Source organism: Lepidochelys olivacea, assembly GCF_965140295.1.
Source record: "Lepidochelys olivacea isolate rLepOli2 genome assembly, chromosome: 3".
NCBI lineage: Eukaryota > Metazoa > Chordata > Testudines > Cheloniidae > Lepidochelys > Lepidochelys olivacea.
In genome coordinates this window covers 211,206,017-211,220,080 of record NC_140413.1, presented here as the reverse complement: position 1 = coordinate 211,220,080, position 14,064 = coordinate 211,206,017, and the positions used below count along the sequence as shown (strand labels likewise).

General features: G+C 49.8%; 1 protein-coding gene across 7 annotated transcripts in view; it reads left to right on the top strand.

The window, feature by feature from the left end:
• NINL (ninein like) overlaps nt 1–14,064 on the top strand; it is a gene marked incomplete at its 5' end in the record, with an annotated part of 70,759 nt that overhangs the window by 7,064 nt on the left and 49,631 nt on the right. The window contains one exon of one of the 7 annotated variants that reach the window (XM_084624045.1): nt 3,056–3,594. The exons of 4 other annotated variants lie outside the window; for them this stretch is intronic. Coding sequence is in view for 1 of the 3 variants with exons in the window: in XM_084624040.1 (XP_084480166.1) it covers nt 13,671–13,729 (59 nt within the window). Of the gene's footprint in view, nt 1–3,055; nt 3,595–13,670; nt 13,730–13,868; nt 13,945–14,064 lie in introns of those variants that run through there. 2 more of the 7 variants (XM_084624040.1, XM_084624043.1) reach the window with 2 other exon arrangements.

Below are 14,064 nucleotides of genomic sequence, written 5' to 3'. Positions count from 1 at the left end.
GAATATTCCAAATTGCTGCTGCACTATTTGCACCATCCCATAAGTGACCAGCTAAGCCTCTTTTCTTCCGAGAGGAGACCCGTGCTCTTTGCTGTTCTAGCTGGATAGCAGATCCCTTGGAACAATTGGGATACGTGGAAGTAATTTGAAAGCTGGATAGGGGCAGGGTGAATGTCACAGTCCCTAATGTGGCATTAATTATGGTTATTCGATGTCCTAGTACATCTCTTTCGGGGATAGCATTATAGCACATCTGTTGTTTAACTATTTTCAAATACTTTTGAGAGGCATTAACATCAATAGCATAAGAAAGTATATTGTAAGATGGTACAGGTTAAATTGCTAGTTACTGGGATCATTTCAGTACAGGTAAACTTTCCAGTGGCAGAACATACTCTCTGAGTATGAGCCTGGTTATTTGCTAATTGGGTAACTAAATAACAACAAGGGCCCCTTTCTCCCAATACACTACAAACCCCTGGAATGGCCATCATATCAACCCCTTCATAAAACCCATGTATCTCCAATTCAGATTCCCTAGAGTCATTTGCGGTAATGTCATATACTTCTATTTCTGCTGATCCATTTGTTCTCCAGTCAGTTCTTTGCTCATATGACATGTCCTGAACCTTAAAAAATGAATTTTCCAAACAATACTTAAATAAATCACCAGCATGTGAAGGCCTTGGCCATTGGGTTTCATCCAAATAGATAGTATTGTCTATGTCTGGGTATGTTACGGGGTGGGAATGGCCGTGAAAATGGAGGTAATGGCAGGGGTAGTGGTTGTGGCAATAAGGCGTTGGTTTAATATTCTTCATCTGAAATCCAATTAGGGAGAATAGTACATTTCCAGGGTACTTTTCCAGTAGCGCACTGTGCAGCTGATGGAATAAACCCCAAAATCCAGTGAACACCACACTCCCAAGACTGGTCACAGTTTCCTCCCTGCCAGTCTACAATCCTCCGTTTCTTCCACCAGGGCCAGTTCTTAATGTCCTTTATAGTCAGGAACTCCTGGGCCTTGGCAGGTTCGGCGGAGTGAGTATTTCTTTTTTCTTCTTTCCTGGAACAGTCGTGGTCCAGCATCATACAGGGGAAAGGTTACCAGCACGTCACCCTGTAGTGCTGTGGTTTCTGTAGCAAATGCTGACGACACAATGATTTCATCAGCGGACAAGGGAGAGGTTACTAGCACTTCACCTTGTCCTTTTCTCCTGCAGTTCAGGGGGAGGAACAGAAGTAGAAACAAGCTGATCAGCAGTTGATGTAGAATCATCTCGAGGTGGAGGGGTCTTTTTGTAGTGAGAAGCATGGGTCCAGGCAGTCAGTCCTTGGCACTTCACAGCGTGTTGGTAGTCAGCAGGACTTGGTAAGGGCCTTTTCAGCGTGGAGCCAGAGCATTCTTTCACTGGTGGACCTTTACGTAGACCCAATCTCCTGATTCCAAGGAGTGGCAAGGCTGTTCAGGGTCCTTGGGTAATGCTGCTTTCACCTGTGAGTAAAAAGACTTTACACATTTCATTAGTGTCTGGCAGTAATTAAGCATCATATCATCCATCAAATGAATGTCCATCTGAGCAAGGGCCAGTGGGGGCCCTACTGGAAGTCACATCGGGTGCCCTATCAAAATCTCATGTGGGCTGAGTCCAGTCTTTCGGTTGGGAGTGGCCCTCATGCTCGTCAATGCTAACGGCAAGGCATCTGGCCATTTGAGGTTTGTCTCTGCACAAATCTTAGCCAGTTTGTTTTTCAGAATCCCATTGTGACGTTCCACTGTCCCAGCAGATTGTGGATGGTGAGGGCAGTGGAGGTTGTGTTGAATCTGCAAGGCTGCACATAATTCTTTTACAATCTGTCCAGTAAAATGAGTGCCACGGTCACTGTTGATACAAACAGGTATACCAAACCTTGGTACAAAGCCTTTGAGCAAAATTTTCACAACAGACTTGGCATCTGCCCTCCTGCAGGAGAAGGCCTCAACCCAGCTTGAAAAAACATCAACTAATACGAATACATATTCATAATTACAACATTTAGACATTTGAATAAAATCAATCTGAATATTTACAAACGGTCCCCACGGAGCGGGATGGGCTGCTTGTCTGGTTTTAACAGCTTTACCAACATTGTGTTGCTGGCAGATTGAACATTGTTGGCAGGAGTGCTGGGACACAGAAGGAAAACCTGGGGCACACCAATCGCGTCCCCCTGCAACAAGCGTCTCCCCACACGATATCCCATGATGCAGGCGAGCAAGATAGGGCAAAAGCATCTGTGGTGCAACCAGCCAGCCATCCTGGAAGCACCAAGATTGGTCAGGGTGTAAAGTGCACCCAGCAACACTCCAAGAACGTTTTTCGGTCTCTGGCGCCATCTCCTGGATCCTAGCAAGGTCGTTGAGGGAAGCCCGTGGAGGTTGCTCGACTAAGGCAAAAATAAAAGCAGCCTGAGGGTCAGAAAGGGCTGCATCCTTGGCTGCTGAATCAGCCGAAGCATTTCCACGAGTAACTTCATCACGAGGGGGTTGATGAGCCAGGCGTTTTACAATAGCAACAGCTTTGGGCAACGAAAGAGCATCCAAAAGAGCAGATACATACTGACTATTCTTAATGGGGGAACCAGAGGAGGTAAGGAAACCTCTGTGTTTCCAAAGTACACCATAATTATGAGCCACTCCAAAAGCATAGTGAGAGTCAGTTTAAATAGTTTCAGAGTAGCAGCCGTGTTAGTCTGTATTCGCAAAAAGAAAAGGAGGCCTTGTGGCACCTTAGAGACGAACCCATTTATTTGAGCATAAGCTTTTGTGAGCTACAGCTACAGTCTGCATCCGATGAAGTGAGCTGTAGATCACGAAAGCTCACGCTCAAATAAATGGGTTAGTCTCTAAGGTGCCACAAGTCCTCCTTTTCTTTTAGTTTAAATAGTAACGGTTTGATCCTGTGCCAGAATACATGCTCATGTCAAGGCCACGAGCTCGGCCACCTGAGCTGAAAAGACAGAGGGAAGGAAAGCACTTTCAATAACAGAATATAAAGAACAGACAGCATAACCAGCAACCAATTTTCCCTCAGAATTTCACAAAACAAGAACCATCTACAAAATAAATAAGGTCGGGATTCTGCAAAGGCACATTGGTAAGATCTTCCGTTGGGCGGGTAAGAAGAGAATTAACAGACACACAATCATGAGGCTCTCCATCCTGAGGCCCTGGTAACAGGGAAGCGGGATTCAGAATGGGGCAATGAGCCAAAGTAAAATGTGAGAGGAAGATAACAGAATAAGCTCATATTTGGTAATTTGAGAAGTAGACAAATGCTGTGTCTTAAATTTTAGCAGAAGATAGAAATAGAAAGAGGTTTGGTAACAGGATGGGGAACAGGTTTATTTGAGATACCAACTGCATTAACAGAAGAAGATGACAAGGGAACAGAGGAAAACTCAGCAGACCGTAAAGCAGATCTGCTAGCACCTGTATCTACAAGGCAAGCTACAGATTGTCCTGCAATTTCACAGTTTATGTACGGCCTTCTTGATTGATAGGAAGCAAAGGATTCATGATGCAGTTCCGTTCCCTCAGGCTGTCCTACAAAGGTAGGCGCATCAGGGTTTGGGAAAGGGAGTGGGGGGTTCAGAGGAGGTCGGTTCGGGCATTCGTTTCTCTAACGCCCCTTCTGGCCACAGAAGTGGCATGCGGTGTTCCCTGACAGGGGAAGATATGAGGGACCTCTCAGTCTCCCTCTTCCTCGTCCTCGCCCACCCCTCAGTACCCCACGGCCTCTAAGCTGATAAGTTCGCAGCTGTAGGGCCAAAAGTTCTGTTTCCATGTTTTCCTTTTTCTGTTCTATACAGGCAGTACAGTGATTGGCAACTGTCACCAATTCAGAAAGAGGCTTAGTTTGCCAGCCGATGCAGTTTAATTTTAACTGTTGCTGAACCTTTGGCAAGAGTCCCTGAACAAAAACAGCCCCTACTGCTTCTTTAGCATTGCTAGCTGGTTGACTGATCCCGGAATGTTGTTCAAACACTTTTGTCAGTCTGTCTAAATAGTCAGCGGGGGACTCGCCCTTGTTCTGTTTACAGTTGTTAATCTTTGTCCAGTCTGTCTTCCTAGGACAAATTTCTGGAATGGCAGCCACTAGATTTTCCCTAGCTTGAGTCAAAGTAGCACCCTGTCCGGGATCGGTAGAGGGCCACTGGGCCTTAGCAAGTAGTCGCTGTTGTACTTCAGATGGTATAACTACTTGCAAAAGTTGGTTAATGTCAGCCCATGATGGATTATAACACTGAATCACTGTCTGGAGTTCCTTTTTAAATTTCTCTGGCTCTTCTGTAACATTAGGGAACTCCTTAACCAGATTTCTAAGATCCCCCGGTGTCCAAGGGGTATGCACTGTGACCAAATTATCTCCTCCTGCGGCTGGAGATTGGGGAAGGGGAGTCAAGTGGGGCACTGGTAGAATCAGGAACAGCCCCCGACCCTTGTAGTGGACAGGTTTCCTCTGCAGCAGACACATTTGCTGGTGAGGCTGCTGCTGCTGCTGGAAAACACTGCTGCCTGCCTGAAATTCATTAAGCGGGGCAGCCTGTTGAGGGGGAGGAAGGGGGGGCTGCTTTGCAGCACTGAAAACGTCCACAGTGTCCTCAGCTGCCTCTTCCTCACTCCCAGTCTTAACTAATTGGGGATACAAAGGAGCTGAGGGAGGTAATGAGATTGCTCTGGCCGGAAAGCATCCAGATGCCTTACACCTGGTTTTTAACTCCTGCATCTGAGTTTTTAATTTCTCCTGGGAATCTTTTAAAGTTCGCACCCGAGACTCATGGAGTCTCTTTGAAGCTTCCTCCCACCAATAAACAAACGGTTCCCACTGCCCATCAGGGATTTTAGGTGACACAAGAGCGCCTCTGAGGTGGACAATCTTATTGAAATCGAAGGTACCTTCTAGTGGGAATTGTTTAGAAGGATCATCACGCGTGTAAAAATTCCAATTCTCTAAGTACTTACAAGTCCTGGGACTATAATGCACATACATAAAATAAGCAGGCGTGCCTTTCGGTGGAACAGGAGTAGTCTTGGACTGATTTCCACCCATTCTCTAGGCGTGTGGGGGTGCCCTGTCTGCTGCAGCTGCTCATAAACTAAGACGTCTCTATCCTGTCCACTGAGTCAGCGGCTCATAAAGCTAAAATTACCACACCACTCCTCGGGCACTCACACAGGAAAGATTTATCAACGATGTCCATGACCCTCCTACATCTCCCTTCAGCAAAGAGCGTCAGCTAGTTTCAGAGGGACAGCGCCGCTTACTCTAATTGCTTCCAGTGAGATGGTCAGACCAGTCAGTGGCTCAGGCGGGGAGGAGAGGGGGAGGAAAGATGGGGTCACACAATCCTAGACCCAGGCAGGTCCCTCGCTGGTCATGCCATGCAGAGATAGCCCACCTTGGGTCGGATCTTCTACTGATCCACTAAGGTGCAGCCATCAAGCTTGCGTTAGAGCTATCCCCTGTCAGGAGCTTGTGGGCTTTGCAGGGAGCTCTGGGCGTCTTCCAGCGGCCCTCATTCACACTGGCGTGTGCACCCCCCTCCCCAAGGCCTCTATTCCTCTATTCCATTCATACCATGATGCATCGGGTTTTTTTCTCCTTTTTTTTCTTTTTTTTTTTTCTCTGTCTTTTTTTTAACCTGAGGGCTTCACCACAACCGCTCTGTCTGGACTGAACACACCTGTGTTCTTCTCTGAGGGCGTTACCACAACCCCTCAATAGGTCTGACCTAAGCCACACGTTGGTTTACCCTGGGGCAACAACACATTTCCTAGCCCTGCGTACGCATACAACTAACCTTACATGGGGCAACCAATTCCCCAACACCGTTCTGCGTCTGATCTTGTTGCATACGCAAAAGTTCGCATGGCGTGAGCCCAAAGGGACAGACGGCCCCACAGTCAGTCCTCCTCCGATGCCCCAGTAGAGATTTTAAAAGGTCTCTTACCTCTGAGTTGGCGCCTGGGGTTCGAAGGGGGACAGTCCGTAGTAGCGGTCGCTGCCTCAGCTGGGCGTAGCCATTTGAGTCACGGCACCAAATATTGTGGAAGAAAACGAACTCCACTCTCAGGTTGGAAGCAACAAAATCAGAGACAGCTTTATTTGAGCAATTGAAAGGGAAGAGTACAGCTGGCAGAGAGCAAAGTACAAGCAAAATCACACAAGCATTTATACCTCATTGTGACGTGCATTAATTAAAAACATCTGCATTTTATTTTGGCCATTTACTATCTAATGCAGTATTTTCTCACTTTCTCTTCTCAAAACATCGTTATCTCAAGGCTAGGTCACACTGACTATTCTGCTGTTTCCCACTCGCTTCTGACGTGAGCCCTGCTTCTACAGGTCTCGCGATATTAGGCTAAGACTTAGCTCAACAGTTGCTCTGTCTCTGACACTTAAATGGCTGCACTTAAACCCTCTCTTTCTTTCCCTGCTGCCATGCTTTGTACTGGCATTACTGTGTCAGGGGTGTATTACACTGATGCATTTATAGGGGTATAAAGCTGCCGTATATTGGTTTAGCTTGTTCCCCTTCCCAGATGGGAATAGCTGTAATGGTATAAAGGACCTTTATAACTGCATCCACGCTGTGGGATTATTCTGGGGTAAGGATACTGATGTAGTTAAAGCTTGTGTGTAGACAAGGTCTTAGTTGAACATATAATGGATACGTTGGTAACAACTCCATGGTTGGTATGTTGAGCGTTCCATTTTAACACATGGTTTGAGTGTCTTTGTCGGGCATGGGAAAACCTTCTTGATCACACCAACGTTACATCACATATTCTTGGGCCTTGTCTACATTCGGAAACTATTGCTGAGAATTCCTACTGCTCGAGCAATGATAAGCACTATAATGCAGGCTCAACACCGATGCTGGGTTATTTAGACCTACTCTGAGCAGCAGTAGGTGGCCTCCTGCTTAAAATGCTGATGGCTGCTGAGAGTCTGTTTACACTGCTACTCCAGCTGTTGTTATCCCAGGGGATTGTGGCTAGTGTTGTGACTTCGGTGGTTATGTGGCTGGCTTGTCTCTAGTATGTTATTAGGGAGGGAGGGCCCCTGGTTGTGGATTTAGGCTATTCCATTGTTTGTTCTGGCACTGGAAGAAGTGAGGATGGTGTCCATCGTCCTACAAAGCAAAACGATGCTGACTGTATCTAGAATGGCTAACAAGCCTCAACAGGAAAATACGTTGCTAGACAAGTCTGTGGTGGTCTTGTCCCTGTTTCATCATCACTTAGGGAGTGATCCTGCAAGGTGCTCTGCTCTCTGGCCCTGATCCAGCAAACCACAGAGGTGCCTGCTGGACTCCAAGGCTGTGAGTAGCCACGCTGGCTAATGCAGAATGTGCTGAAGTGCTTTGCGGATCGGTGCCACACAATAGGACTTTCAGGAGTTCTCAGTGATTTAATCCCTTTGGGAAGTCCCAGCCAGAGTGCGCAGTACCTTGCGGGATCAGTCCCTTTGATGGGAGAGGATCCAAACCTCCTGCCACAGGGGACTCACAGCCATCGCAAATTGGGCTGCTGTCATGCCCCAGATGCTGCTGTCTGACACAATGTGTTGCCCGGGCTCCTTACTGCCTCCTCCGTTGTAGTCCTTGCCCCACATTTCACTTTCCATACAGCGCGTGCTATTATTTTCACTCTGCGTTGGGCCTGGGTCTTGCCTCTGACCCTGTTAACCGGCAGCAGCCACAGTGGTAGCGTGTAGCAGCAGGTAGCTGCCCGCTCGAGTGCCCTAGAACACTGGAGCAGCTGTTGTGCAGGGGGCCACATGTGACAATTTCTCTTGTGCTGAATACAGGGCCAGGGCTGCCTTAGGAAAATTAATAGGCTGCCTGTGCCCGCCCAAGCTAGGCTTTGGCCATGCCTGCTTTAATTTAGGGGAAATCTTCAGAGGCCGCCCTGGGGCTACAGTAACACTGGGCATCTACCGGCAACCCAGATAAAGCCTTCGGTCAGATCAGCGCTTTGGGCAAACCTCCCTACTGAGTTCCTGCTCTCGCATCCCTGCGCTTCCTGTTACATTGGCACGATGTCTTTCCCCTGAGTCAAAACGCCGTCTGCTTTCGCATCTCACCAAAAGGACTGCGGACTCTGCTGAGCCAGGGTGGTACCAAGTAACAATTCTTTTTAACATCCTGTCAACGTACGGAACAGCGTTGTTGGCTTCTGAGCTGCCAGAGGGAACACGAGCGTAGTAGAGAGACGCCTATTTACTGCCATGTTCCCTTGGTTCCTAGGAGTTGAAGAGGGTCCATGAAGAATATATGCTACAGAACCTAATCAACTGAGGCAGCCTGTTGGCCGTGCTTCCCTGCCAGGGGCAGGACTGGACTCACGGAGGGGTCCTAGTTGCCAGTCGCCTCGTACTCTTACTGCAAGACCATACTCCCCTTCTGGAGTTGGAGTACAGGAGCACTGCTTCCCAGTGCCTTTAGGAATACAGCAAGAGGAGCAGTAGCTAAAGCCCCTGACAGCGTGTCAGATTTGGGTTCTTAAGTAGGGTTCCGCTAGTGACTTTGTGCCCTTGGGCAAGTCACGTGGCCAGACCGTGCCTCAGTTTCCTCACCTGTAAATGGGGGGTGATGCTCGTTCACCTCAGTAAACTGCTGTAAGAGAGATCAATGCCACCAAGGGCTAAGGATTGTCAGCTCTCAGCAGCTGTCCCAGAAGTCTGCTGCTGAGTGGAGAAAGGCTGTCTGAGCCTGTGCTCTCCAGGGCAGCAATGAAAGCACGAGCAGCAACTGAGCCAGGAGCCAATTCAATGGGCGGGGGTGGAGGAGGGCTCCCCAAAACGGGGGGCAGGAGAAGAGCAGAGGCAGGGAAGGAACGTCTCCCTTCCTCCCAGTGGCTGGGAGCCAGCACTTAGCCGGTTCCAGCACCAACGCCCTGGTGGGAATCTTGGTAGCAACTGCACCAGAAACTCTCCGGAGGGGTTTTCGAAATGGCTCCTTTTTCAGTAAACTCTTTGCCTCTCCTCATACCCATGCACAGGCCACCCTCTCCATCCCTTGCTGCTTCCCTGCCAGCCATCCCCTCCAACCCACAGCGGCTTCTCTGTCACAACCGCAGCCCAAGCCCATCCGCCATGCTGCTCTCTGACCGCTGCACGTGGGCACGAGGAGAGGCGCAGACTCCCGACTCAGGACTGGTTCTCACAGCCGGCTGCTGCCAGGGGTGGGGCAGAGGAGTGGGAAGGTGAGAGCCGTCTTGCAGGGTAGAGAGCTCCTATTGACCTGTTCTGTGCATGCTTGGTCCGGGAAGCCATGGCGGAGCTGGGCCTGTCGGTTCACGTGGTCTGGCGGCAGTGCTGGGAGCAGTGGAAGACGATTCCTGCATGTGCCCTCCAGCAGCTGGTGATTGTCGCTCACCTCTCTCCACACACACACAGCCCATCCCCACACTGATGTCCCTGTGTCTAGATTCCCCCTGGGCTGTAGCCAGTTGCCATCCATGGTGGCAGAAAGAGCCATCTAGCCTGATAGAAGTCCCTGGGTCTACCAGGTCCTTCCCAGCTATGGAGTGCCCTTGGGACTGGCATGAGACTGGCCTAGCAAGCCCTCGAGCAGCACAAAGCAGCAGACAGTACTGGTGCCAGGGCAAATCCAGATCTGTTGATTGGCCTGCACTCTTGGCCCACTGCACTTCTGCAGATCAGACCATTGTTCCGCTAGTGAGCTTCGCCCTGCTATCTAGCCACACCCTTTGTTCCCCCGGATCCTCTGCTGACAACCGGGTAATGGAGTAGTGGCTTGCTTGGCCCAGAGCAATGGCAGCTTAGTGACAAAGTACAAGGCTAAGAGCAGCCTTCCCACAGTCTCCACTGAACTGACATAGCCTTGGGTCCCTGACCCAGGCTCAGGAGTGATCATCTGAGCTCTATTGCACACATCTCTGTGTCCTTGTGCCATTGCCGACGGGAGTCATGGGGTGCTCGCTGAAATGTCTGGGGATGCGTTCCCTGTCAGCGGGGCACTTGGTAGCTTCTGGCCCCAGCCTGTAATAACTGAAGCCCCAGTCCAGCAAAGCATTCAAGCAGGTGCTTAACTTTAGCACCTGACCAATCCCATTTAAGTCATGGGCTTAGAGCTAAGTAAGTGTTGGAGTGCTTTGCTGGACCAGGTCCTGAGTCTTTACAGTTCAGTGCCAGCTCCCTTGTCACAGCTGGTTGGATTATGTTGTATTGCTCAGAGACATTTACTATTCCTGCCTTGATGCTCTTCGTTTGGCAGGAAAGGGACGAGTGAAGGAGAAATCCTGGAGGCATTTCCCGAGTGGGTGCACAGGAGAAGGGGCATTGACACATGGGGCAGCTTTAGATGTGCAGGAAATTGGAGATTGGTCCTGCTTTGGGGTCCCTCCTGAGGTCCCTTCCAACCCTGATATTCTATGAGTCTATGAAGGAATGTTTGGTCTCTGTGTCCGTGAGCCCTTTCCACATCTCACCTCTTGTTCAGAGGCATCGAGGCAGAAACAGGTCTCGCTTAGGACTTGAGGAGTTGCATGCAGGGGGCTCTCCCCTCCTGCGCGTCCTCCCCCCTCCCCCCCCTCAGGATCTTCAGGGAAGAGAGAGGAAGAGGAGCACTGCAGGGCAGCGGCTGTTTGGAGTCACAGGCAGAGAGGAGGAACCAGCTAGGGGCAGAGCTCTTCTTGACCTGCTGCTCACAAACCGAGAAGAATTAGTAGGGGAAGCAAAAGTGGATGGGAACCTGGGAGGCAGTGACCATGAGATGGTCGAGTTCAGGATCCTGACACAAGGAGGAAAGGAGAGCAGCAGAATACGGACCTTGGACTTCAGAAAAGCAGACTTTGACAACCTCAGGGAACTGATGGGCAGGATCCCCTGGGAGAATAACATGAGGTAGAAAGGAGTCCAGGAGAGCTGGCTGTATTTTAAACCTTATTGAGGTTGCAGGAACAAACCATCCCGATGTGTAGAAAGAATAGTAAATATGGCAGGCGACCAGCTTGGCTTAACAGTGAAATCCTTGTTGATCTTAAACACAAAAAAGAAGCTCACAAGAAGTGGAAGATGGGACAAATGACCAGGGAAGAGTATAAAAATATTGCCCGGGCATGCAGGAGTGAAATCAGGAAGGCCAAATCACACTTGCAGTTGCAGCTAGCAAGAGATGTTAAGAGTAACAAGAAGGGTTTCTTCAGGTATGTTGGCAACAAGAAGAAAGCCAAGGAAAGTGTGGGCCCCTTACTGAATGAGGGAGGCAACCTAGTGACAGAGGATGTGGAAAAAGCTAATGTACTCAATGCTTTTTTTGCCTCTGTCTTCACAAACAAGGTCAGCTCCCAGACTGCTGCACTGGGCAGCACAGCATGGGGAGGAGGGGACCAGCCCTCTGTGGAGAAAGAAGTGGTTTGGGACTATTTAAAAAAGCTGGACAAGCACAAGTCCATGGGACCGGACGAGTTGCATCTGAGAGTGCTGAAGGAGTTGGCGGATGTGATTGCAGAGCCATTGACCATTATCTTTGAAAACTCATGGCAATCGGGGGAGATCCCGGACGACTGGAAAAAGGCTAATGTAGTGCCCACCTTTAAAAAAGGGAAGAAGGAGGATCCGGGGCACTACAGGCCAGCCAGCCTCACCTCAGTCCCTGGAAAAATCCTGGAGCAGGTCCTCAAGGAATCAATTCTGAAGCACTTAAAGGAGAGGAAAGTGATCAGGAACAGTCAGCATGGATTCACCAAGGGCAAGTCATGCCTGACTAACCTAATTGCCTTCTCTGACGAGATAACTGGCTCTGTGGATGAGGGGAAAGCAGTGGATGTGCTATTCCTTGACTTTAGCAAAGCTTTTGATATTGTCTCCCACAGTATTCTTGCCAGCAAGTCAAAGAAGTATGGGCTGGATGAATGGACTATATGCTTCCCCGGAGCGATCTCCGCTCCCTTGTCCATGCTGACTGGAGCTGTCAGCTGGGTGGTCTTGGAAGGGCCTCTTTGCTCAGTCAGACATTCTTCAGCCCCATATCATTATTGCAAGTCTCCAGCACCATCTGTGTGGGGAGTAACTGCTGAGGGAAGGTGGCAGAACCTGCCTCTCTCCCTGGCGATGTGGCGGGCGAGCCTGCTGGTGGTCTTTGCATTTGCACTGGAGGTGGTAGAAATTTGCAGCTCAATAGATGGCATCAGTTCCTGGGGCTGTAGGGAGCCTGGCATCTTTCGCCAGCATGGAGTTTGCGCCAGTGCACGCAGGGCTGCAGTATTGACCCTTCAGGGCACGGCCTACGCTGTTTGTTTTGGGCTGGACTGTGACTTGGCCAACGCCCCACCCAGGAGTGAGAGCCCTGCTCACACCCCCATGTGGGCCACCTCCGCCTGGGACCGACCCAAGTGGGTGTTCTGAGCCTATTACCTCCTCCGCTCCAGAGTGGCGGGAGAGGGGAGAAGTCTTGGCTGCAGTGTGGCAGCTAGTGCCCTGAGCCTATGGGGTGTGTGTGGGTGTGGGTGTGTAAGAGATAGAGTCCTGGATGTATGTCTCCTGGCACTGGGAATCACACCCCTAGTTGAGAGTGCAGACATGCTCTTAATCATGACGTCCCCTCCGGGGGTGGGACAGGTTCGGTCCCCCCTTCGCCCAGGGCTAGGCCAGGTCTGAGATAAGGCTAGGTAAGTTACAGGTGTGCGTAGCAGGAAGGTTTTTAGAAAAAGAGGTGCTTGGTATTGACAGTCGCTGCGTGGCTCCTAAGGCATGTTCTCTGTGTTCAGGAAGACAGAATACAAAGCCGTTTCCTTTCAGTGTAGAAAAGATACGCCCCCCTGGCCGACACCGTGAGAGTGAGGGGCTACGAGGTGCAGATGGATGCCCTGATCGTCGGAGTCCTAGGCGCTTGGGACCGCTGCAACGAGCGTGTGCTGCGGACCTGTGGGATCGGTCAATGCTACGCAAGGCTCGTGTGGCGCCTCATGGTCTCGGAAACCATCCGATGGTCCAGGGACATCTACATCGAACACATCCCCGGTCTCCGACAGTACCAGGAGGTGTGAGCCGGAACGACATCGTGCATCCACTATGGGAAAGGGACGGAGAGACTTTTTCCATTGGACCGTATGAACTGGAACCATAAACTCACTGAACATTAAATCCCACCAAATGAGGGTAGATCCATCCTCATCATCGTATCCACTCATTATACTCCACACCTGAACATAGCCATTATATGAACAACATACCCCCATATCTCAATGTCTGTACTTTGACCCGCTAAACTTTTACTCCCAATCGGGGAGATTGCAGATTATGTATTCCTTACGCCACCGGTTCCTAAACCAAATTTCGCACCCCTTGATAATCTGTACCTTATTCCCTGAAAACCAGAAACATCTATGCTTAAACTCTGTACCGTTTTCTTTTTACTTCAACATTATCTTAATAAAATTATTAAAGAACTTTTGTCTTTTTCCAGTTCTCGAACTGCTCCAAGCAGCTTGTTGTCCAGGAGACCTACGCGCAAGAGAGCCTGTATTTCTAGTTGTTTAATAGGGGTTTCTGGTTTCTGCAAGTTACCCGCCTCTTGCTCTGTTATGTGACATGTTCTAGCCAGTCAGGCTGGCTCCCTGCACCTAAAACAACACAAATCAGGAAGGGCAGCACATGTTCCTCCCACGGTCTGGGCTTGCCACTGTGGGTGAGCACTTCTCTTCCGAGTGCAGGTCAGACAGTGAGGGGCTTGTGTTTCTATGGGGGTGGGTGGGTGGGTGCGTGCATGGGGGGGATCTGTTTGATTGGTTTATTCCCTGTCATAGTAAATCTATTTGAACCCACCCTACAAGCTTAAAACCACCCTACAATTTCCATCTGTTGGGTGGCTCCCATCCCAAGTGTCCACACGCCTGCCTGCGATGTTTCTCTCCAGATGACCCTTAAGGTATGTGGGGGTGGGGAATGTTTGCTGTGTTACCTCTGGGGCATGTTAGAATGTGTATGTGTCCTTTAGGCACTAGATTACATGGCTTTTGTATTAACCGAGGTGTGGGTTGATGTGATC